This window comes from Callithrix jacchus, chromosome 15, assembly GCF_049354715.1.
Source record: "Callithrix jacchus isolate 240 chromosome 15, calJac240_pri, whole genome shotgun sequence".
NCBI lineage: Eukaryota > Metazoa > Chordata > Mammalia > Primates > Cebidae > Callithrix > Callithrix jacchus.
Genome location: NC_133516.1, coordinates 35739988 through 35762088, shown reverse-complemented (window position 1 = coordinate 35762088; position 22101 = coordinate 35739988). Strand labels below are relative to the sequence as shown.

At 50.1% G+C, this 22101-nt stretch overlaps 1 protein-coding gene across 5 annotated transcripts in view; it reads right to left on the bottom strand.

The window, feature by feature from the left end:
• Positions 1 to 16875: 16875 nt before the first annotated feature.
• The window catches only part of PRKCD (protein kinase C delta), a 31513-nt gene continuing 26287 nt past the window's right edge, over positions 16876 to 22101 (bottom strand). For all 5 annotated transcript variants that reach the window (XM_078351156.1, XM_008981812.4, XM_002758426.7 and 2 more), the window contains 4 exons: positions 20987 to 21125; positions 20607 to 20795; positions 19851 to 19979; positions 16876 to 17483 (listed from right to left, as the gene is read on the bottom strand). In XM_078351156.1, coding sequence (XP_078207282.1) covers positions 17325 to 17483; positions 19851 to 19979; positions 20607 to 20795; positions 20987 to 21125 — 616 coding nt within the window. In that variant the 3' untranslated portion in view covers positions 16876 to 17324. The remainder of the gene's footprint in view (positions 17484 to 19850; positions 19980 to 20606; positions 20796 to 20986; positions 21126 to 22101) is intronic.

Genomic DNA, 22101 nt, shown 5'->3' with positions numbered 1-22101 from the left:
AACCACGACCACCACCATAGTTCCCAGAACCACTTTGACCTCTGGCCGGATGAAGCACTAGCCATCTCTTGCTCTGACGGGGCTTTCCTAACTTCACAGCTGTGGCCATTCACAGTATGGGATTTCTGAATGACAGTCTTATCCACGGAGTCACGGTCGTCAAAGGTTACAAAGGCAAAGCCCCTTTTCTTGCCACTGCCTCTGTCAGTCATGATTTCAATCACTTTAATTTTTCCATACTGTTCAACATAATCTCTTAGGTGATGTTCTTCAGTGTATTCTTTAATGCCACCAACGAATATTTTTTTCAGAGTTAAGTGGGCACTTCGTCTTTGAGAATCTTCTCTTGAGACAGCTCTCTTTGGTTCCACAACTCTTCCATCCACTTTGTGTGGCCTTGCATTCATGGCTGCATCCACCTCCTCCATAGTTGCATACGTGACGAACCCAAAGCCCCTGGAGCGCTTGGTGTTTGGACCTCTCATTACCACAGTCTGTGAGCGTTCCCCATTGCTCACAATGGCTCCTCAGGCTCTCATGGGTTGTTTCAAAGCTCAGCCCTCCAGTGAAGAGGTTCCTCGGCTGTTCCGGCTCTTTAGGAGACTCTGACTTAGACATGATCGCAGGGAGAAGAGAGACTCTAACAATGCTTCTTCCATGGTGTCTACGGGCAGAATGGAGCAAACTGAGGAATATATCTGCCAGCCTACCTCGGCCTTTCAATGTCATTACTGTTATAAGAGTATACAATCCTTTATGAGATCCTTCCTTCTGAAAAATACTTTTGTTAGCTATGGAATTCTGGGTTGACAGGTGAAAACTACCTTCCTCCACGCTGCTGCTTCTCTCTCTTGTTCTTTCTCTCTCTCTCTCTCTCTCTCTCTCTCTCTCTCCAGATTCAAGGACAGTAGAGTGACAGAAGGCAGGGAGATGAAGCAGAAGGAGACATTTTAATATTTTAACCAGAAATTTACTATTTTAATCAGAAGTTGCAAAAAAACAACAAATAAGATGTTGCAAAAAAACAACAAATAAGATGCAGCCTTTCTTAACTAAATATTTCTAAATTCTCAGGCTTCAGGGGGTTACCTAGGTAATGGTGTTTCTTACATTTCTGGTTGGGAGAAATATCTTCATCCCTCCTCTGTGTTTATTCCCTCCCATTATGGCAATTTGTTGTAGACTGTGAAATCCTTAAAGCCTGGGTATTTTTCTGGTTCATCTGTCTTTTTTCTTTCTTTGGTTTTTTTTTTTTTTTTGAGACAGAGTCTTGCTCTGTCACCCAGGCTGGACTTCAACGGCATGATCTTGGCTCACTGCAACCTGTCTCCTGGGTTCAAGCAATTCTCCTGCCTCAGCCTCCTGACTAGCTGGGATTACAGGCATGTGCCACACACCTGGCTAAATTCTTTTTGTATTTTCAGTAGAGACAGGGCTTCACCATGTTGGCCAGGCTGGTCTTGAACTCCTGACTTCAGGTGATCCACCTGCCTCAGCCTCCCAAATTGCTAGGAATACAGCCTCATCTTTATTTTCTTCCCATAGGCAGGCACAGTGTTTTGTACAGGGCAGCTGCCACACGAATGGCTGCTCAATAAAGTGGGTAACTGGAGAGAAGTGTTGCAAATGATAATACATTAACCGGAGGCAACTTCATCATTGTGGTTGAGAAAGTTTCAGGCACAGATGCACTGCTGAAGGTTTCCTGCATTTCATTATTTGTATAAAAACAGTTTCACTGCCTTGTGTATACTCTTATAACAGTAATGGCATTGACTTTTATAATGGAATGTTAAGTCTTGTGACCTCTGGAATGAATTTGCCTGCCTTTGCAATTTCAGGTAGGACTCTGCTGAAGCTTCGTTACCTCATTAATATACCAGTCATGTGCGTAGTGACCACTGGTCTTCTTTGTTCCTTTGTGTGGATTCTTATTTCCATCGGGAATAACTTTTCCTCTGCCCGAGGACTTCCTTTAACATTTTTTTACTGATGCTGGAGATGAATGATTTCAGCTTTGGGTGAAAAACCCTTTATGAGATCCTTCCTTCTGAAAGCTACTTTTGTTAGCTATAGAATTCTGGGTTGACAGGTGTTTTGTTTTTGTTTTAGTACTTTAAAGATGTTACTCCATTGCCTTCAACGTGCATTGTTTCCAAAGAGAAACCTGCTTAATCTTTATTTTTGTTCTTTAGGTGGCAAGGTTTTTTTTAACTGACTGCTGGCTGCTTTTAAGATTTCCTTTTTTTTTTTTTTTCTGTCACCCAGGCTGGAGTGCAGTGGTGCAACCATAACTCACTGCAGCCTCAACTCCCCAGGCTCAAGTAATCATCCTGCCTTAGCCTCCTGAGTAGCTAGAACTACAGGCATATGCCACTGGGTTAGCTAATTTTTAAATTGTTTGGTGAAATAGGATTTTCCTATGTTGTTCAGTTTGGTCTTGAATTTCTGGCCTCAAGTGATCCTCCTGCCTCAGCCTCCCGAAGTGCTGGGATAAAAGGGATGAGCCACTGCACCTGGCCTCTAGATTTTGTCTTTATAATAGAAATTTAATTTTGATGTGCTTTGTTGCAGTTTTTCTTGTGCTTATTGTGCTTGGGACTCATTGAGCTTCTTGAATTTGTGGATTTACAGTTTTAATCAAATTAGGAAAATTGCCATTATTTCTTCAAAATTTTTTTCTCTACCATTTCTTCCGGCTTTGGAATTACAAATATATTTGATTGCTCGAAATTGTAACACTACTCACTGGTGCTCTGTTCATGTAAAAAAATTTTTTTCTTAGATTTCATTTCAGATAGTATTTATTACGGCATGTTCAAGGTGACTCATCTTTTCATTTGTAATGTCTAATGTGCTATTGACATATTTTTCATTTCCGATATTACAGACCTTATCTCTACAAGTGTGATCTGGGTCTTTTTTATATCCCCCATGTCTCTACTTAACTTTTTGAACATATGGAATATAGTTATAACTGTTTTAATGCCTTTGTCTGTTAATTCTATTATTTGTGTTGCTAGGTCAGTTTTAATCGATTGCTATTTCTTTTAATGCCTGTTAATTTTTCATTTATTAATTTTTTATTGAGATGGAGTCTCACTCTGTCACCCAGGCTGTAGTACAGTGGTGCGACCTCGGCTCACTGCAACCTCTGCCTCCCAGCTTCAAGTGATTCTCCTGCCTCAGCCTCCTGAGTAACCAGGACTACAGTCATGAGCCACCACACCTGGCTAATTTAGAGTCGGGGTTTCATCATTTGGCCAGGCTGGTCTTTAACTCCTGACCTCACGTCCTCCCAAAGTACTGGGATTATAGGCATGAGCCACTGTGCCTAGCCAATGTCTGGCAATTTTTGATTGGGTGCCAGACATTGTGAATTTTGCCATATTGGATGCTGGTATTTTTTGTATTTTCATAAATATTCTTAGGCTTTGTTCTAGAATGTGGTTAAATTTCTTGGAAATAGTTTGATACTTTTGGGTCTTGCTTCTAAGCTTTGTTAGGCAAGACCAGAAAAGTGTTTAGTCTAGGGTTAATTTTATTTTATTTTTCATTTTTGAGATAGGGGCTTGCCCTGTTTCCCAGGCTAGAATACAGTAGCAATCAGAGCTCACTGCAGCCTTGGACTTCTGGGATCAAGTGATCCTCCTGCCTCAGCCTCCTGAGTAGCCAGGACTACAGGTATGCACTACAACACCCAGCTAATTTTTGTATTTTTTGTAGAGGCAGGGTCTTGCTATGTGCTGCCTAGGCTGGGGGTTAATTTTTATCTGCTACTGAGGCAAAACCTCTCTGGGTGCTCCGCACAGTGATACCTTAATTCTGCAGTTTCCAGTCTGGCATTGTTCCTAACCCTGTGTGAGTTCTGAGGATAGTTCTCTTTAATTCATTCAGAGGGCTTTCTCCCCAGCCTTGGGAATTTCCTCAGATGCATGCGATGATCAGACTCAGCGAAGACTTGAGGAGGCATGTCTGCAGGTTCCAGGCTTTCTATCTCTCTCTCTCTCTTTCTCTCAGCTTGCCTAGACTGCCAGCCTCAAATCCTCAACTTGGAAGTCTACTGGGCTCCCCCTGGATTCCCCTCCCTATGCCACAGTCTGAAGACCCTCTGCAGGCAGCAGAGCTGGGGCAGTCAGGGCTCAGCTCCCTCATTTCCCCACCTCTCCGAGATCACTGTCCTTTGCCCTGATGTCCAGCATCTTAAGAACTGCTGTTTCATCCATTTTGTCTGGAGTTTTAGTTTTTCAGGCAGGAAGGAAAATACAGTCCCCTTTACTCCATCTTGACTGAAAGCAAAATTCCACATAATTTATTTGGATAAATTGTGGTAAGTTTATATGATGGAATGCCATTCAGTCATAAAAAGAAATGCACTGACTAGTCCACAAAAGACCACATATTATATGATTCCATTTATTTGTTGTTGTTGTTGTTGTTGTTGTTTTGAGATGCAGTCTTGCCCTGTTGCACAGGCTGGAATGCAGTGGTGCAATCTCGGCTCACTGAAACCTCCACCTACCAGGCTCAAGCAATTCTGCCTTAGCCTCCCAGGTAGCTGGGACTACAGGCGCCCCACCCACCACCATACCCAGCTAATTTTTTTCTTTTCTTTAAAAATTTTTTTTGAGACAGAGTTTTGCTCTGTCATGCAGGCTGGAGAGCAGTGCCACACTATCTCAACTCACTGCAACCTCTGCCTCCCTGGTTCAAGCAATATTCCTGCCTTGGCCTCCTGAGCAGCTAGAATTACAAGCACACGCCACCACACCCAGCTGATTTTTTGTATTTTTAGCAGAGATGAGGTTTAACCATGTTGGCCAGGCTGTTTTCAATATCCTGACCTCAAGTGATCCCCCCCCGCCTCAGCCTCCCAAAGTGCTGGAATTACATGTGTGAACCACCACGCCTAACAGATTCTGCTTATTTGAAATGTCCCAAATAGGCAAATCTACAGAGAAAGAAAGATTAACGGTTGCCTAGGGCTGGAAGTACAGGGGAATTATGGCAGATGGCTAAAGGGCAGAGGGTCTCTGATAAAACAATTAAAATGTTCTAAAATTGATTGTGGTGATGGTCGCACAACTCTATGAACATACTAAAGGCCATTGAGTTGTACACTTTACATGAGTTAATTGTATGGTGTATGAATTATAAATAAATAAAACTGTTCCCCATCCCTCCCCCCAAAAAAAAAGGAAAGGAAAGAAATGTACTTCAGCTCCAGGGCTTGGCAAAGATCAATTTCAAAAGCATGTGACGGGGTAAGTCAAGTGGCAGCTGAATGAAGCTGAAAAACGTGAAACAATTCTGTAGATTATATTCAGGGACGCCTTTGCCTGTGGTACAGAGAAATATTCCACACGCTAAAAGCAGGTGCTGGTTCCCTCTGGGGAAACACAGAGGACATGAAGGGTGTGTGTATGTGTGTTCAGAAGGGGGTGAACACACCCTTACTTTTTGAGAGAGTCTTGCTCTGTCACCCAGGCTGGAGTGCAGTGGCGCAATCTCGGCTCACTGCAACCTCCGCCTCCCGGGTTCAAGCGATTCTCCTGCCTCAGCCTCCCAAGTAAGCTGGGATTACAGGTGCGCGCCACCACACCCGGCTAATTTTTGTATTTTTAGTAGAGACAGGGTTTCACCACGTTGGTCACGCTGGCCTCAAACTCCTGACCTCCGGCAATCCACCCACCTTGACCTCCCGAAGTGCTGGGTTGAAGGGTGTGAGCCGCCACACCCAGCCTAGGGGCTGCAATTCTCTCTCTACTTTGTCTTTGTCTGGAGCAGAATCACTGTACATGTTTTAATCTCTGAATGTCTTGTTTTTGTGTTTGACAGGGTCTCACTCTATTACCCAGGCTGCAGTGCAGTGGCGCGATCACAGCTCACTGCAGCCTTGACCTCCCAGGCTCAAGCAATCCTCCCGCCCCAGCTTCCCAAGCCTCTGGGACTACAGGTGCACCACTATGCCTGGCTAATTTTTTAAGAGATAGGATCTCACTATGTTGCCCAGACTGATCTCGAACTCCTGGGCTCAAGTGAATCCTCCTGCCTCGAAATTATATCACAACTCACAAAGAGCTAGGATTAGAGGAGTTAGCCGCCACGTTTTCCTAATAAGACAACTTGTTAGATAAATTGCTCGTTTTCCCTCATGCCAGGCGCCCTTCCACCCCCTGTAGGTGCAGCGCCTGCTGAGGCCTCTAGCCCAGGGCTTTGGTTTGCCTTACCATTGCCAATGCAGAAAAAACACTAGAGAGTTTAACAAACAACTTTTTCCTCTTCTCTTGAAGTTTGTCTTTTGCTTCCACCAAAAAACCTCAACTTTCCTGCCACTCCTGCCTGTGCTTCATCTCCTCCAACTTCTAAAAGCCCCCGGAAAAGCCTGTGGAGCTGGTTGGGGAGCTGTCAGTGGTACCCCTGTGGGCACAGCTGCCCTGTGCCTCCCAGTGGCTGCTGCTCCACCCTCTCCCCCCAGACAGGTGGTCAAGCTGCGGCTGCCACGAGTTCTCCCATCAGCACAGCCCCTGCCTGCCGCCTCCAGCAAGAAATGCCAGGCTCATTATAACCTCCACCTGCTGGCCACAGCGACCGCCTCGGCACACCAAATGTCGGTGGTTAAACTACTTAATTAAATCCATCATCTCACTTCCACTGGCTCCCCCTCCCTGAGAGCTCACTTTTCATCCAGCCTCACACAGGCTGAAGTAGGACTACATTAGCCATGGCCTCAGCAGTGCAGGTGGGGCACCGATGGCCGGCCAGGAGAAGAGATGCTGTTCCTCAGGGGACGCACATCCTCAGGCCAGGGTGACTCTCAGGGCCATGCACACCCAGCCTTTGCTCAGCTCCCTGGCCTTTGCTCGGGCTGGCTCCTCTGCCTGGGACTGCCTGACCCCAGTGTCTCGCCTACTCATTCTTTTTAACTTTTAAAAACTGTGAAATGTCATATCCATAAAGAAAAGCACACAGAACAAAAGAACAGTGTAGCACATTATTATAAAAGGACACCCGGGTAACCAGCCATCAGGTCAAGAGTCAGAACACCTACATGTTCTTTAAAAGACATTTTTAAAAATTATGGATCATTTGGAACACAGAGACAAGCACAGAGACTAAAATAGGCACCTATGAGCCCTCCGCCCAGCTCTGTGAAACTGCAATGGTTTCCCTTCCATGCTCCAGATTTTTTTTTAAAGTAGAACATTACAGAATGGAAGCCAAACTTTGTGCACCCTCTCGTTCCCAGGCCTCTCCCTCCCCTGCAGAGGAACCTGAGTCCTGGCCGGCTACTCTCAGCCCTGAGTGTATGTGCACCTCACAGAGCAGCCCATGTCCCGATCTCCACACAGCTGGCTCTGCACTGTGTCAAGCCTTAGGGAGGGCATTATAACCCTCGTCCTTCTACCTGGTGTTTTTCCCCCAATGTGGGCTGGAGATTTTCTCTGTGTTGAAGCAGGGAGCTCTCTTGGACAGTTGGAGTGAATGAACCAGTATTCTACTATAGAAATTCACCTCCTGTTCTTCAGCAAGGCTTCTGTCAGGGGCAGTCAGCTTGTTTCCAATTGTTACAACATGGCAATGAGCATCCTTGTCTGTATGGCTCTTGAGGCCACCACCAAGGTTGTCTCTAGCAGAGGCATTGCTGGTCTTCAGTGCTCACAGAGTGCCAAATGGCTTTCCAGGGGAACGGGGCCAACTTACATTCCCACTGCTGCAAATAGCTCCCCCACCCTCTGCCAGATGCCTACACCTACCACCAGCACTGGGTATTATCAGACTTGAAAAGTTTTGCCAGTCTGACTGTGGGACCTATTCATTCTTTGGGTCTCAGGATTAGATGTTCCCCCTGATGCAGGGCAGATGAGCCTCAAAATTGGGGCTTAGCCTGGGAGGGTTCTTGGCTTTATCCAGTAAAGAATCTAAGAGCAAGAGGTGGTGTTAGACAGCAATTTCTTTTTTTGAGACAGGGTGTCCCTTTGTTGCCCAGGTTGGAGTGTAGTGGCATGACCTTGGCTCACTGCAACCTTTGCCTCCTGGGTTCAGGTGATTCTCCTGCATCAGCCTCCCAAGTAGCTAGGGTTACAGGTGCCCACCACCATGCCTGGCTAATTTTTATAGTTTTGTATTTTTTGTAGAGATGGGGTTTCACCATGTTGGCCAGACTGGTCTTGAACTCCTGACCTCAGGTGATCCTCCCACCTCTGCCTCCCAAAGTGCTGGGATTACAGGTGTGAGCCACCGTGCCTGACGGACAGTTGTTTTTATGGAGGCAGCAGTGTGCAGCAGCACCACGGACAGTAGGCCCTGAGTAACCACTCAGAGGCAGTTCTGCAGTCACATTTATACCCACTTTTAATTACATGTAAATCAAGGGGTGGATTATGCAAAAATTTTTAGGAAAAGAGTGGTAACTTCCAGGTGGTTGGGTCGTTGCCATGGAAAAGGGTGGTAACAACTGGGTGTTGCTATGGCAACAATAAACTGACATGGCGCAGCAGTGGTTGCATCTTACAGAAAACTGTTCACCCCTTCCCTGTTTTAGCTAGTCCTCAATTTGGTCCAGTGTCCAAGCCCCACCTCCAGAGTCAAGTCCCACCTCCTACCTCACCCACTTCCAGGAGACCTTCCCTGGCCACCACTGCCCACCCAGGAAGAGCCAGCACCTCCTCTGTATAGCTACAGCCTGGATGGGCACCCCTCATCCCCACCCCACCCCATACTGTGATCGTCTTTACACACCTACCTCCCTGCAGAGGCCATGAGCTCTGTTCCTTGATTGCACCAGCTTCCCACTATCCTGCAAAGCCCCCAGCATGCGATCATGGAGTGAATTAATGAGTCCACTCGCCTTCATTTCAGGTCAAGACCACTGATGCACTAAATTCTCCAGCCCTTAGTAGCTGCTCAGGAAACATCAGCTCAACCTGCATATTCATGCCCCAGCTTCTACCAGCAGGAGGTACATTTGGGGGTCTCCAGGTTGCTCTGCAGCTGAGCCTCTGGAACAGGCTTGGGAAGGTCATGAGGGAGCTCAGTATGGGCTGGAAGACCAAACAGGCAGAAAAGGGGCCATGCCGCAGGTGTCAGCTGCTCTTTCAACTGCTGCAGCAGCTTTCCATGGAATTTTGTGACAGTGGCAATTACTGCCTTTCCTAGGGTTTGATTTTAATTTGTGCCAAGAACTGGGGTATTTGACATTCAAATTTTCTTTCTCACAATTTAAACTCACATGAGGCCCACTTGCTACCCCTATCAATCTTAGACACATTTTCTGCTGTGGAGCTGGCTGCTGGCCCAAAGCCCATGGTGAGAGGAGGAGTGAAGGCCCCTGTTTCAGGGACTGCAGCCCACTGCTGACTCATGACTCAGGGCTCTGTACCCCACTTCCATGCTAGGAAAAGAGTGTCCCCTTCCTACAGAATTTTTTTACACTTGCAGCATTATTATGAAGAGATCATGCGTGACGACATGAGACATGTTCATGGAGTTAAGAATCACATTCTTATATTTCTGGGTGCTGGGCTGCAGTAAGAGTTCTCCATGCATTGACCTCCTACCAGCCATATAAAGCAGGTACTATTACACACACGCCACAGAGGAAAAAACGGAGGCTGAGAGAGGCTGGACAGCCTGCTCAGGGCCACACAACTGGGACAGGGCAGGCAGGTGTGGACCCAGATCTGACTCTGAGCCCTCGTCAGGGCTGCCGCCTCCTGGCACATGCCAGGCAGAGTATGCATATGAGTCCATTATAAACAGGGGCATCTGATATTAAGCAATCTACAAACCTGAGCCAGGACTTAAAGATGTTTTTTTCATTCCTCCAGGCACAGGGCAAATAAAAAAAGAAAAGAAAACAGATTTTTTTTTCCAAAACATATCTTTTTTCCAGACAGGGTATTCAGGAACAATTAAGCTAACAAAATCCATTTTTGATTCAATGCAAATATTTTGTGAAGCATATTACTTTTAACATTATTCATGTAAAGCATGTCTAATTGGCTTAACTGTTTCTCAACTCATGATTTAAAACGCAGAAAGTGGCTTGGCGAGGCCTTGCCAATGCTACTGATGGCAATAGGCCGCCTAATGGGCTGAGGCCTGCTGTGATTGCCCTGCTCTTTTTTTTTTTTAAAGACAGGGTTTCACTGTATTGGTCAGGCTGGTTTTGAACTCCTGACCTCAGGTGATCCACCCGCCTCAGCCTCCCAAAGAGCTGGGATTACAGGTGTGAGCCACCGCGCCCGGCTTGCCCTGCTCTTGAGCCAGGTCCCTGCCCTTGGCTGGAGTGGCCGGCCTCTACCACCCACCTGCTGGAGGACAAGAACTCTAAGGCCTGGATTCTGGCCGCCACCGTGAATGTCACAGGCAAGACTAGAGGCCACTCCTAAGTTTACCTACTTCTTATCCTTGTCCCTCCCTGTACCAGAGCAGCGGAGGGGAGCAGAGAGTGAGAGGCAGAGCTGTGCTGGGTGTAGCAAGTGCTCCGTGGACACACACCGGTGCTCATTCCTCCACACCGACTGGCCACGCACCACGTGCTGGGCTCACTGTAGGCTTGCTGTGGGCAGAAAGGACACCGAGCCAGGATTCTACCCTCTAGGAGGTGGTGTGTTGGGGACACAGCTGGCTGTTCCCTTTGAGGACCTCCCTGTATCCCTGCCATTACCTTCCTGTGGGACCCTGGGCTGGTCCCTTCTCCTCTCTGGCCTGTTTTCCCACTGTGAATTCACGGAGATCCCCTGAGAGATCCATCATCTCCAAGGGTCCTTCCAGCTCCAGGTTAGCTTGCCTGTGCCCATTGTTGCTGCCCTCCACTGTCCCTGCCTGCCACCAGCTCACTTCTTTCTTATTGGACCCTCTGCAAACCAGGGCAGGGAGCCCTCGTGTTCTCTCTCTGACAGTTCCTGAGCAAGCCCAGGAAAGATGGGAGAATGTCCTGTTGTCTATACAGGAAACATGACAAAGGAACCAACTCGCTAAAGGAGCCCCTAGTCCAGAGCCATAAGCCAAATCCTTCAACCCGTCAGAGCCTGGGTATGCTCATTGGTAAGATGGGGAGAGTCACAGCCGTTTCCTTACAGGGCTGTTGTGAGGGTGAACTGCAGGCCACCATGCAGGAAAAGCATCAGGCACAGTGCTTGGCCCAGAGTGTTACTGTCACAGGCTCTCAGGCCACACACCGTGAGTGCCAGGCACAGTCGTGCCTTTTGAGTGATACTCATCAAGATCCTGTGTACAGCAGCACCTGTTCCATGAAGGAATGTACAAATGTGGGAACAGCACAGCACTGCCCACCCCACTCATCTCCTGTGTCCACCATCCCAGGTGAAATGGGTAGGAAACTGAATTCCCCTCTTCTAAGAAGAAAACGAAAAGTACCTTCTCCAAAGCCCTGGGCTTTGTCCCGTACTTAATGTGGGCTGATCAGCAAATGTCAGAGCCTTCAGAGTGTGTATTTCAGGACAGGGACAGAGAATAAATTAGGGGTCTTTGTATTAGTCTATTCTCACACTGCTAATAAAGACATACTGGCCTAGTGCAGTGGCTCCCGCCTGCAATCCCAGCACTCTGGGAAGCTGAGACATGTGGATCCCCTGAGATCAGGAGTTTGAGACCAGCCTGGCCAACATAGTGAAACCCTGTATCTACTAAAAATACAAATATTAGCAGGGTGTGCTGGCAGGTGCCTGTAATACCAGCTACTTGGGAGGCTGAGGCAGGAGAATCACTTGAACCTGGGAGACAGAGGTTGCAGTGAGCCGAGATTGCACTACCGCACTCCAGGCTGGGCAACAGAATGAGACTCTGTCTCAAAAGATAATAAAATACAATAAAGACATACCTGAGACTGGATAATTTATAAAGAAAAGAGGTTTAGTCGACTCACAGTTCTGCATGGCTGGGGAGGCCTCAGGAAACTTACAATCATGGCAGAAGGGGAAGCAAACATATCCTTCATGTGGCAGCAGCAAACAGTGCAGAGTGAAATGGGGTGAAAAGCCCCTTATAAAACCATCCAATCCTGTGAGACCTCACTGACTATCAGGAGGACAGCATGGAGGTAAACACCCCATGATTCAATTACTTCCCACTGGGTCCCTCCCACAATACCTGGGGATTATGGGAACTACAGTTCAAGATGAGATTTGGGTGAGGACACAGCCAAACCCTATCAGTCTTCTAAGGGCCACTTAAAAAGCCTGATTTAAGATCTGGCATTGAAGTCTGAAGACTTATTTCACTGAGACTATGTGAAGAGCCGGCTTAATCTGACCACCAGACCCAAGGAGTGCCTCAAACCTAACACGTTTGCCTTGATCTGGCCCGTGCTGACTCAGGCCTGGCTCTCACCTTTGAGAGCCTCTCTTTGTCCCCATTCTCCTTCTTGGCTGCCGGACTCATGTTTTCAGCTGCATGTATCCCCCCCTCCCCCGCCCTACCCTAAGGAGACAAAGTGCCTGGAAGGATGGTCAGGACTCAGGAAACTACAACCAACTCCTCAGCCTCTAGCTTCACACAGGGTGGTCATCCGGGATCACCTGCTGGGCACAGTCAGGGTGCAGGAGGGAGCTGAAGGTCCCACCCTGCTTGGAGGGGGGCGAGGAAGAGGCAGGTGTATGGTGAGCTCATGGGCATGGTGGCTCACACCTGTAATCTCAGCATTTTGGGAGGCTGAGGTGGGAGGATTGCTTGACCTCAGGAATTTGAGACCAGCCTGGGTAACATGGTGAAACCCGGTTTCTACCAAAAATACAAAAATTAGCCAGGCAGGGTGGCACATGCCTGTGGTCCTAGCTACTCAGGAGGCTGAGGTGGGAGGATTTCTTGAGCCCAGGAGATCGAGGTCGCAGTGAGCTGTGATGGCACCACTGCACTCCAGCCTGAGTGACAAGTCAAGACTCCATCTCAAATTACTAAATAATAAATGGGGGAATATGGCTGTGACGGTGGAATGGTTGACTTTAGGACAGTCCAGAGATTCTAAAAAATACCAGGGAGCTGTCTAGCTGTAACCTCCACGTCTCTGAACCTCCGCAAAACGGTCCCCAGTATCTCTTTGTAGGAATATTTCTCCAGGGACTAGTGACATGAGGTGGGAAAGCCGGCGCTCCCTCCCACAGGGGTCCTCCCTTGCGGGGGTCTGAGGCCTCCGCAGCGCCCGCGAGCCTGTAGGCAGCCAGAGGGCGCTGTAGCCCAGCCTGAATCGCTGGCTCCCCGCACCGTTCCGCCCTGCCCCTCAATCCTCCGCCTGTGGTCCGCGCGCAGACGGGGAGGAGGGTAGCAAAGCGGGTGCTCGGCCTACCCGGCCCACGGCTGGGCCATACTAGCGGGTAACTTCGCCTTCCAGTGTGTGGCCTGTTCAGAGCAGCATTCTCTGGCTCTGGGCGGAATGCAGGACGACTGGACAAAATGCAGATTCCCCAACCGGCTCTGGATCTTGGTGCATGTGGCACCGCAGGGACAGCTTTCAACGTAGTGATGCCCGGGCCCTCCACAGATCACCGCCTAAGTAGACCAGGGCAGCCTGGCATCGGCTTCCAGTGACAGCCAGGGCTGAGACCCATTGGTTAGAACTTGATGCAGACTCATACAAAGGCTGCGGAGTGTTTATTTAAAAACAAAACAGCCGGGCGCGGTGGCTCACGCCTATAATCCCAGCACTTTGGGAGGCCGAGGTGGGCGGATCACGAGGTCAAGAGATCGAGACCATCCTGGTCAACAAGGTGAAACCCCGTCTCTACTAAAAATACAAAAATTAGCTGGGCATGTTGGTGGGCGCCTGTAGTCCCAGCCACTGGGGAGGCTGAGGCAGGAGAATTGCTTGAACCCAGGAGGCGGAGGTTTTGGTGAACCGAGATCATGTCATTGCACTCCAGTCTGGGTAACAACAGCGAAACTCAACAAACAAAAAACTTGATGCAGACCTGGTACACGATGAATTTGAGAGCCATTGCCTTAAAGGGATTCAGGGTCTAGGGAGTCCATTCATTGATTCACTCATTCATTCATTCATTCATCCATTTGTCTGTCCATCCATCTATCCATACATCCTTTATATCTGCGGCTCTTCTGTGTGCCTGAGACCTTGGGTGCCCTTACAGGCTGGCCCGTGGAACCACAAGGTGGAATCTGGCTGCATCTTTGATTTTCTCAATGGCTTTTTTTGTGGATCACTTGGCCCTGCACCACCTTCCACACCAGGAAAGTATTTAACCAGCTCCTGGACTGCTGGGCCTTCTGCCTGCTTCCAGTTTTCCCCAATTAATCCATGCAGTGGTGGGCTTCCTGGCCAGCAGCCTGGGGCCCTTGAGTGAGGTTCTCAGGTAGCTCTGCCTGAAAGGCACCACTGGGTCATGGGGTGGGTGCATTTAATTCCCCGCCTGGAGTCCACTGCTTGGGAAGTGCCAAGTGCAGTGGACAGGCTTGCTGTCCTGAGCATGTTTCATCCCACTGAGGCATGGGGTCACAGTGGCTGCTGTTTCCTATGCACCTAGTGTGTGCTGAGCTCATGACCTGCACTTAGAGACATCACAGTCCATGGCAGCCATCACTGTAATTCCCATTTTACAGTAGAAGAAGTTGGGCCACTGGGAGTTAAGTCACTTACAGAGGTCACACAACTAGGAACATGAAGTTCGAATCCAGCGCTGTCTGGTAGCCCAGCCTGGAGGCCTGCACCCACATCACTTCACCCAGCACTGATGGAATACCCAGCTGTTTGGCCCTTGCAGGGGGGCCAGGCTGGATGCTGCTCAAATACCTACTTGGCAGGTGGGAGGCAGGGGGCAGTCTGCCTGCTCCAGGGTCCCCAGGTCCCAGTGAAAGTGGCTCAGAGGCTGACCACAAGAGGCATTTCCTGAGGCTACTGGGTCAGACCTGGTGCCCACCCAATGACTGGGAACAGACCTGGAATGGTGTAGCCTCCCAGGCGGTTTGGCAGTGTCCCCAGCAGCTGCTTCCTGTCCCGGGCTGCTTGAGGTGGACCTCATGGGCTCAGCCCATCCTTTTCTGGGATCTGCCTGGCACCACTGAGTATCAGCAACAGTCCCACAGGGGCCCTCCAGTCAGTTCCATGAGGCAGCAGGGATTCATGGTCTGGTTTTACAGATGAGGAAACAGAGGCCCATGAAGGAACTCTTCCAGTGCATGGCATGTAGGTGGAAGAGCGGGATTCAAACTGCAGGCTTCTGATTCCAGGCACCATGTTCTTCCCACCACCCTCTGCTTGATAAATGACCTGTTCCTCCATTCCACACGGAGGAAACTGGGCTCGAGGTGCAAGGCTTCACTCTGGAGCTTCAGGAGCACGTTGGGAGGCTCTGAATTCAGACACCAACCATGTTTTTGTTTTAACCTCCATCTGAATGGTCCCATGGGGAATTTGGGGGCATGTGTGTGTTATAGCAGAGGCAGGGAACAGAGGGCCCCCAGGCACCTCCCCTGGCCTCCTACAACCCCAGTGTCCCAGAACAGAGCCCTGCCATGCTGCCAGTTCCCCCACCTGACTGTGAGCCCAGGGGACAAGCACTTCTGAAGTTTTCCCTGCTCTCCTGGGCACCCAGGCTGGCCTAAGGCAGAGCAGGGTTCAAGAGCAAAGCTTCCTGAGAAGATGGGAGTGGGGAGGAGAAGGGGACACTTGGTCTCTTTGGGAAGTTTGGCCCCCATCCCTGCAGCCCCTTCCCTGGGCCAGCACCAGCCCCATACCATCCCGCCCTCTCCAGCTGTGGAAACTTGTACCTCAGCCCAGAAAAATGAGCTTGCTGGAAGTCAGCTGCTTGGCTGCCCAGGGCCAGCCAATCTGCTGCTAGGAGCCTCACCCTGCTCCAGGGACAGAGGGCCAGGGCTGGACCAGAGGGGCTGAAGGGCAGGCCCTGCCTGAGACCGGTGCCCCAGACAGCAGGGCAGGAACAGAAAGAAGGAGAGGTAGGGCGAGGCGGACGGGGAGCAATGAAAAGCCGGGAGCGGGGAGACATGAAGACGTTAGGGAGGAGGACAGAGCAGACACACCGTCTCCAGCTGTGCACACTCAGGGGGGCGCCGGCGCCTCTAGGTCTCCTGGAGCTTGTTCCTCACCTGCACAACAGGCACACTGGGGCACGCCTGTCAACCTCAGCCCAGTCACTCAGCGTTTTCCCACCTTTCCCACCCTGCCTACCTCCCCTTCCCCAGGTAGGCAGAGCTGCTCTGATACAGAGTCTAGAACTTACACACAGACTCCTCTGCAGCAAAGGCAGGGATAAATGGTAATGAGATGCAGAGTTACAGCCATGGTCTCCTTGTCTTGTCCCCATTTTAGAGGAAACTGAGACTTTTTCTTTCTTTCTTTCTTTTTTCGAGACAGGGTCTTGCTATATTGTCCAGGTTGGTCTCAAACTCCTGGGCTCAGGCAATCCTCCCACCTCAGCCTCCCAAATTGCTAGGATTACAGGTGTGAGCCACCACGCCCACCCAATACTAAGGCTTAAAATGATTAAGCGACATGCACACATCCTTTGGCTACTCTGCGATTTAAATCCAGATATGCCTGAAACCTGAGCTGCATTTCCTTCCTCTCCCTTGTCTTCCTCCCTCATCTGGGGCCAGCCTCAAAACCTCTGCTCATGTCTTCTACCTCTCTGCCCTTCCAAATGGTCCCCTCACTCTCCAGAGACAGCTGCAGCTGGTCCCATCACCCTAGAGACATCTGGGGCTCACTGCAGCCACCCAGAAAAGCCTTCTGCCTTAGACCCAGGGTCCTGGGGCCAGAGGAAATCCATAAATACAAACACATTTGCATGAAGGCCCAGCAGTCAGCTTCTGGGCCAGTGCTGCCAAAAGTGGGAGTGGCCGCCACCAGCTTCCTGGGACAAACATGTCCCCACAACCAGGTTGGTACCATTTGGTGTTTATTTAGACACACAAATAAAAGAACCTGGTGCTAGTGGTTCAAACAGCTTGTGCTTTTTTTTTTGTATGTATATTTTTTTTGAAAAACATCAACAGATCACTAGTCCTCCACAGTTTTTCTCTACTGAGCAATATATACAGCCTATTATATATATGTGTGCCTATATATATAATATATATTTTCAATAGATAACTACATTCAAGTAATGAAACACAGGATTTACAATTTCCCTCCGAGGGCAGAGGAAAAGCAGATTCACACACAGTTCACAGAGCAAGTACCATGAGAGCTTGGCCAGACAGGCACCGAGGCCGCTCTGGGGGCAGGGCAGGGGCCAGCAGCAGAAGTCACCACAATCCCACTGGTGCTTATCGTGGAGAGCGGGCAGGTGTGGGTGGAGGGTGGGTCTAGCCTGCTCTGACCAGGAACCTCAATCTTCCAGGAGGTGCTCAAATTTGGGGTTCACAAAGGAGAAGCCGGCAAAGGCCGACTGGTCCATGGAGTCAATGAGGTTCTTGTCGCTGTAGGAGAGGCGTGCCTTCTCGTTCAGGAACTCTTGGTCGAAGTTGCTGTAGTCTCTGGGGGACTTCTGCAAGCAGAGGGCAGGAGTGAGTGAGCAGGACCTAGGGAGTGGCCCTCCAGACACCCCGAGCTGGAGTCCCTGCAGGGCGGGGCCAGGCCAGAGCTGTCTTCACCCAGAACATGAGAGGGAGCCTCCCCCAGCAGCCTGAAAGGAGCCCTACAGGAAGGAGGCTGCCAATTCCCCAAGAGGATGAGGAAAGTGACCTGGGTACTCTGGGCCTGGGTGAGGAGAAGTGGTGGCCTCCTGATTAGGGACCAGCAAATCACAGCCCACGGGGTCCAAATCTCACTCACCACCTGTTTTTTTGGGGCCCACAAGCTAAGAATGGCTTTCACACTTTTTAATGATTGGAAAAAAAATCAAAAGCAAAATAATATTTCATGACATGAAAATTAGGTGAAATTTCCATAAATAAAGGTTTTTTTAGTATATAACCACGCCCATTTCTTAACATATTGTCTATGGTTGCTTTGAGACCATCAAGCCTGAAAAGCCCAAAATATATACTATCAGGCTGTTAACCGAAGTTGGCTGACTCTCTGCTCATAAGGATACGATGGGATGGTAATACAGAGAGGCCACAAGCCAAACTGAAGGGGCAAGCACAATCATTTCGGCCTGCACTGGGTTTTAATGGAATTTGATTATTTATGTATTTATTAAGACAGAGTTTCACTTTTCTTGCCCAGGCTGGAGGAGTGCAATGGCGCAATCTTGGCTCACCGCAACCTCCACCTTCCAGGTTCAAGCGAGTCTCATGCCTCAGCCTCCCAAGTAGCATGTGCCACCATGCCTGGGTAATTTTGTATTTTTTTTTTAGTAGAGATGGGGTTTCTCCATGTTGTCCAGGCTGGTCTCAAACTCCTGACCTCAGGTGATCCAACCTGCCTCTGCCTCCCAAAGTGCTGGGATTACAGGTGTGAGCCACCATGCCTGGCCTATTTTTATTTATTTTTTTGCCCACTCTGTTGCCCAGGCTGGAGTGCAGTGACACGATCTCGGCTCACTGCAACCTCCACCTCCCATGTTCAAGTGATTATCCTGCCTCAGCCTCCTGAGTAGCTGGGATTACAGATGCTAGCCACCACGCCTGGCTCATTTTTTTTTTTTTTTTTTTAAATAGAGACAGGGTTTCACCATGTTGGCCAGGCTGGTCTTGAAGTCCTGGCCTCAGGTGATCTGCCTGACTCAGCCTCCCAAAGTGCTGTTGTGAGCCACCGAGCCCAGCCTGAATCTGTATTTTAAAATTGAGCAATGCAATATAAAAATCCAGATTTCTGGCTTCTTTTGAAAACTGGCAGATGAAAGCAGCCCTGGGCCCACTTCCTGGCATGCCCACTCTTGGTACTGAGAGCCCCTGGACACCCCCTGCCCCATTGACATGGGGCACGTCACACCTGCTTTGTGTTTCTTAGTGTGGAGAAGGAAATCTCTCTGTCAAAGGTGAGAGACTGAAAGCAGGCTGTGTGATTTTCCTGCAGCTGGCTTAGCCTGTCAGTTACATGCTCAGCCAGGACACGTCAGAGATTGAGGTCCCTGGTGTAGGGGAAGTGCTCTGTAGCCTCAAAGCACAAATGTGGGGCACATTACACAGGCTGCCCAGTGGGAACTGTGTGCCTGGTGTAGGAGGGGAATCAAGGGAGGGAAAGAGAGTGGGAAGGAAAGACTGTGGTCAGAGAGGGGCCACACAGCCCCAACTTTCTTAGTGGCCCCACCTGCCTCTGCTCTCAGGCTGGTTCCTTGGTGGCCCCGTAGATTCTGGGCCTGTGAGCAAACCATCCCCTTACCCAGCTGTCCCCTGCCTAGCCTCACCCCCTAGCCCCGCCAAAGGGGCCTCTCAGACCCACCCTCTTCTCTGCCTCCTGGGCTCCTCCTGACAGACCCACTCAAGAGCAACTGATCATGTGTCCTGGGGCATCTCTTGTACTGTGGTCTCTTATCACAAATGGTCATCGGTGTGCAAGTTTCTTATCTCTGCAACTAGCTGAGGGCTCCTCCAGTTGTGGACTGTATCTTTCACTTTGCTCTGTAGCATAGCACTGTGCTCTGCATTCAGCAGGGACTCGGGATTTCCCATATGTGCTGGAAAATGGATTGGATGGAGTGATAAAGTGAGGCCTCAGCTCTAGTTCCCAAAACAGAGTCCTCTGCATACAGTGGGACCCACAGTTCCCAGTGTGTGCTGAATGACTGAGTCAGGAGGGAGAGGAGGAGAACGCAAGGCAGCGGCTGTAACTGAACATGCTGTGGAGACTGGGGAGCAGGCCTGCTGGAAGAGGGGAGCAGTGGGGAGCACATGAATGATGCAGGAGAGAGGGAGGGCAGGGGAGGGGAAGCCCAGCTGGAAGGCAGCGTGGGGCAGCGATCACATACCACTTTGGGCCTGAAGGGCGGCTCCAACCTCCGCTTTTCCAGCAGAGTCCAGTTTATGGTCTTGAAGAAGGGATGGATTTTGATATTTCCGGTCACTCCGAGCCTCTTGGGTGGGTCCCTTTCAAAGAGCTGCAACCCAGCAGGGACCCTGTTTAGCACCCGAGAGCCATGAGGAAACTGGAGATTCAGCAAATCCCCAGCAGGCCCAGGAATGCACAGCCAGGCTTGCTCCAGTCCAGCAGTCAGCCTGGGGAACGGTGGGGCTGCAGGAGGCCACTCTGGCCTGCAGTGCTCCCAGTATCCCCGGGGATGATAGGCTTGGGGCTGGACATCCACGACTCTGCTGGTGGGACTTTTTATTGAGTATGTACTATCTGCCTGGCCCACAGCTGAGGATCATATGTTTCTGTTTCCTTCCCAGCAACACTGTGAGGCAAGTCTGCTCACAGCCCCATTTTGCAGATAAGGAGATAAACTCTGAGAGGTTAAGTGACCAGCTAGTCCTAGGCAGAGCCAACATTTGGCTTCGGGTCTGTCTATCTCCTGACGCTGGGCCCTAGACGCCATGTCAGACTAATTCCATGCTCAGGACTCAGACAGGAGTTCCAGGGAACATGGTGAGAGAGCAAAACTCCGTATGTTAGGACTGGAGCACCACTGAGGGTGCGATTCCAGAGACAGGAAGCTCCTCACCCGAAGCCCAGGGTCCGCCAGCCTCCTGCCCCAGCCCAACCCAGCCCAGCCCAGGGCCTCCACCTTCTCCAGGATGTCCTTGGACTCCTTGGTGATCCAGCGGGGATAATGCGGCGTGTCCACACGGATGGACTCAAAGAGTTCATCCTCATCGTCACCATGGAAGGGGGACTGGCCAATGAGCATCTCGTAGAGAAGGACCCCAAAAGACCACCAGTCCACAGAGAATGTGTACTTCAGGCCCTGTAGGATCTGGGGGGCAACAGCAGGTTGGCAGGAGCTGAGGTGCTGGGCCTGAGAGGCCCCCGGGCACGAGCCCCAGCCAGGCCTCCTCAGCCTCTGGGCTTCGGCTCAGACATCGCTGCCCGTGGGAAGCCTGCCACGGACCACCATGGGGAGGCAAGGTACCCGAGTGAGCAGGGGCTGGCAGAGTATCGGCTCACCTCAGGGGCAATGTAGTCAGGGGTGCCACAGAAGGTGCTGGCCCGGTTCTCCCCGAATATGTTCTCTTTGCACATCCCAAAGTCAGCAATCTTGATGTGGCCATCCCGGTCCAGCAGCACATTGTCCAGTTTGAGGTCCCTAGGACAGGGGACAGGAAAGAGAATCATCAGGGGCCAATTCTCCTTCCCAACCCTGCTCCCCACATCCTAATTTTCAGCCATATCAATCCAGGACTGTCCCCAAAGGTACAAGGGAATGAGAAAGAGAAAAGGAAACAGAAGAAACAGATCCTAAAAACAGGGCTTCCTGCAAGTCCCGTATTGTGTGCTAGACGCTAGGCCCACACCGCCCTACTTCCTGAAGCCCAAATGAGGCTCAAACAGCTCATGTCACTTGCCCTGGGTTCCACAGCAGTCAGCAGCAAAAGTGACCCCCTGGTTCAGGTTTGTCTACTCCCCAAAGGCAGGGACCATGGCTATATTTATGTAATTAGTCATTTGATTAGATACTTTATGCATACAGGAACTAGAAATGGCAAACAGTACAAAGTCTTCCTTCCACTGGGCTCAATCACCAGGCTCTCCTTAGAGCAATTCTAGGCGTAGACAAGTCTATGGCAGCATGCAGCTCACTCGCACCATTTTTTTTGAGACCTGTCACCCAGGTTGGAATGCAGTGGCATGATCTTGGCTCACTGCAACCTCCCCCTCCCAGGTTCAAGCAATTCTCCTGCCTCAGCCTCCTGAGTAGCTGAGATTACAGGCATGCACCACCATGCCTGGCTAATTTTTGAATTTTTTAGCAGAGACAGGGTTTCACCATGTTAGCCAGGCTGGTCTCAAACTCCTGACCTCATGTGATCCACCCATCTCAGCCTCCCAAGGTGCTGGGATTACAGGCGGGAGCCACCACACCCAGCCTGGCTCCCACCTTTTAAAGCCTGAATGCTAACATTTGACACCTACTCTCTCATAGGTTGGTTTCCACTTAGCATATCTTGGCCTTATCCCACATCCGTGCACAGAGCCTGGCCTCAGCCTTTTCGGTGGGTGAACGGTTCCCACCACGGGATGGAATCATAACTTATTAGATGAGACTTTATGGAACCATCCCT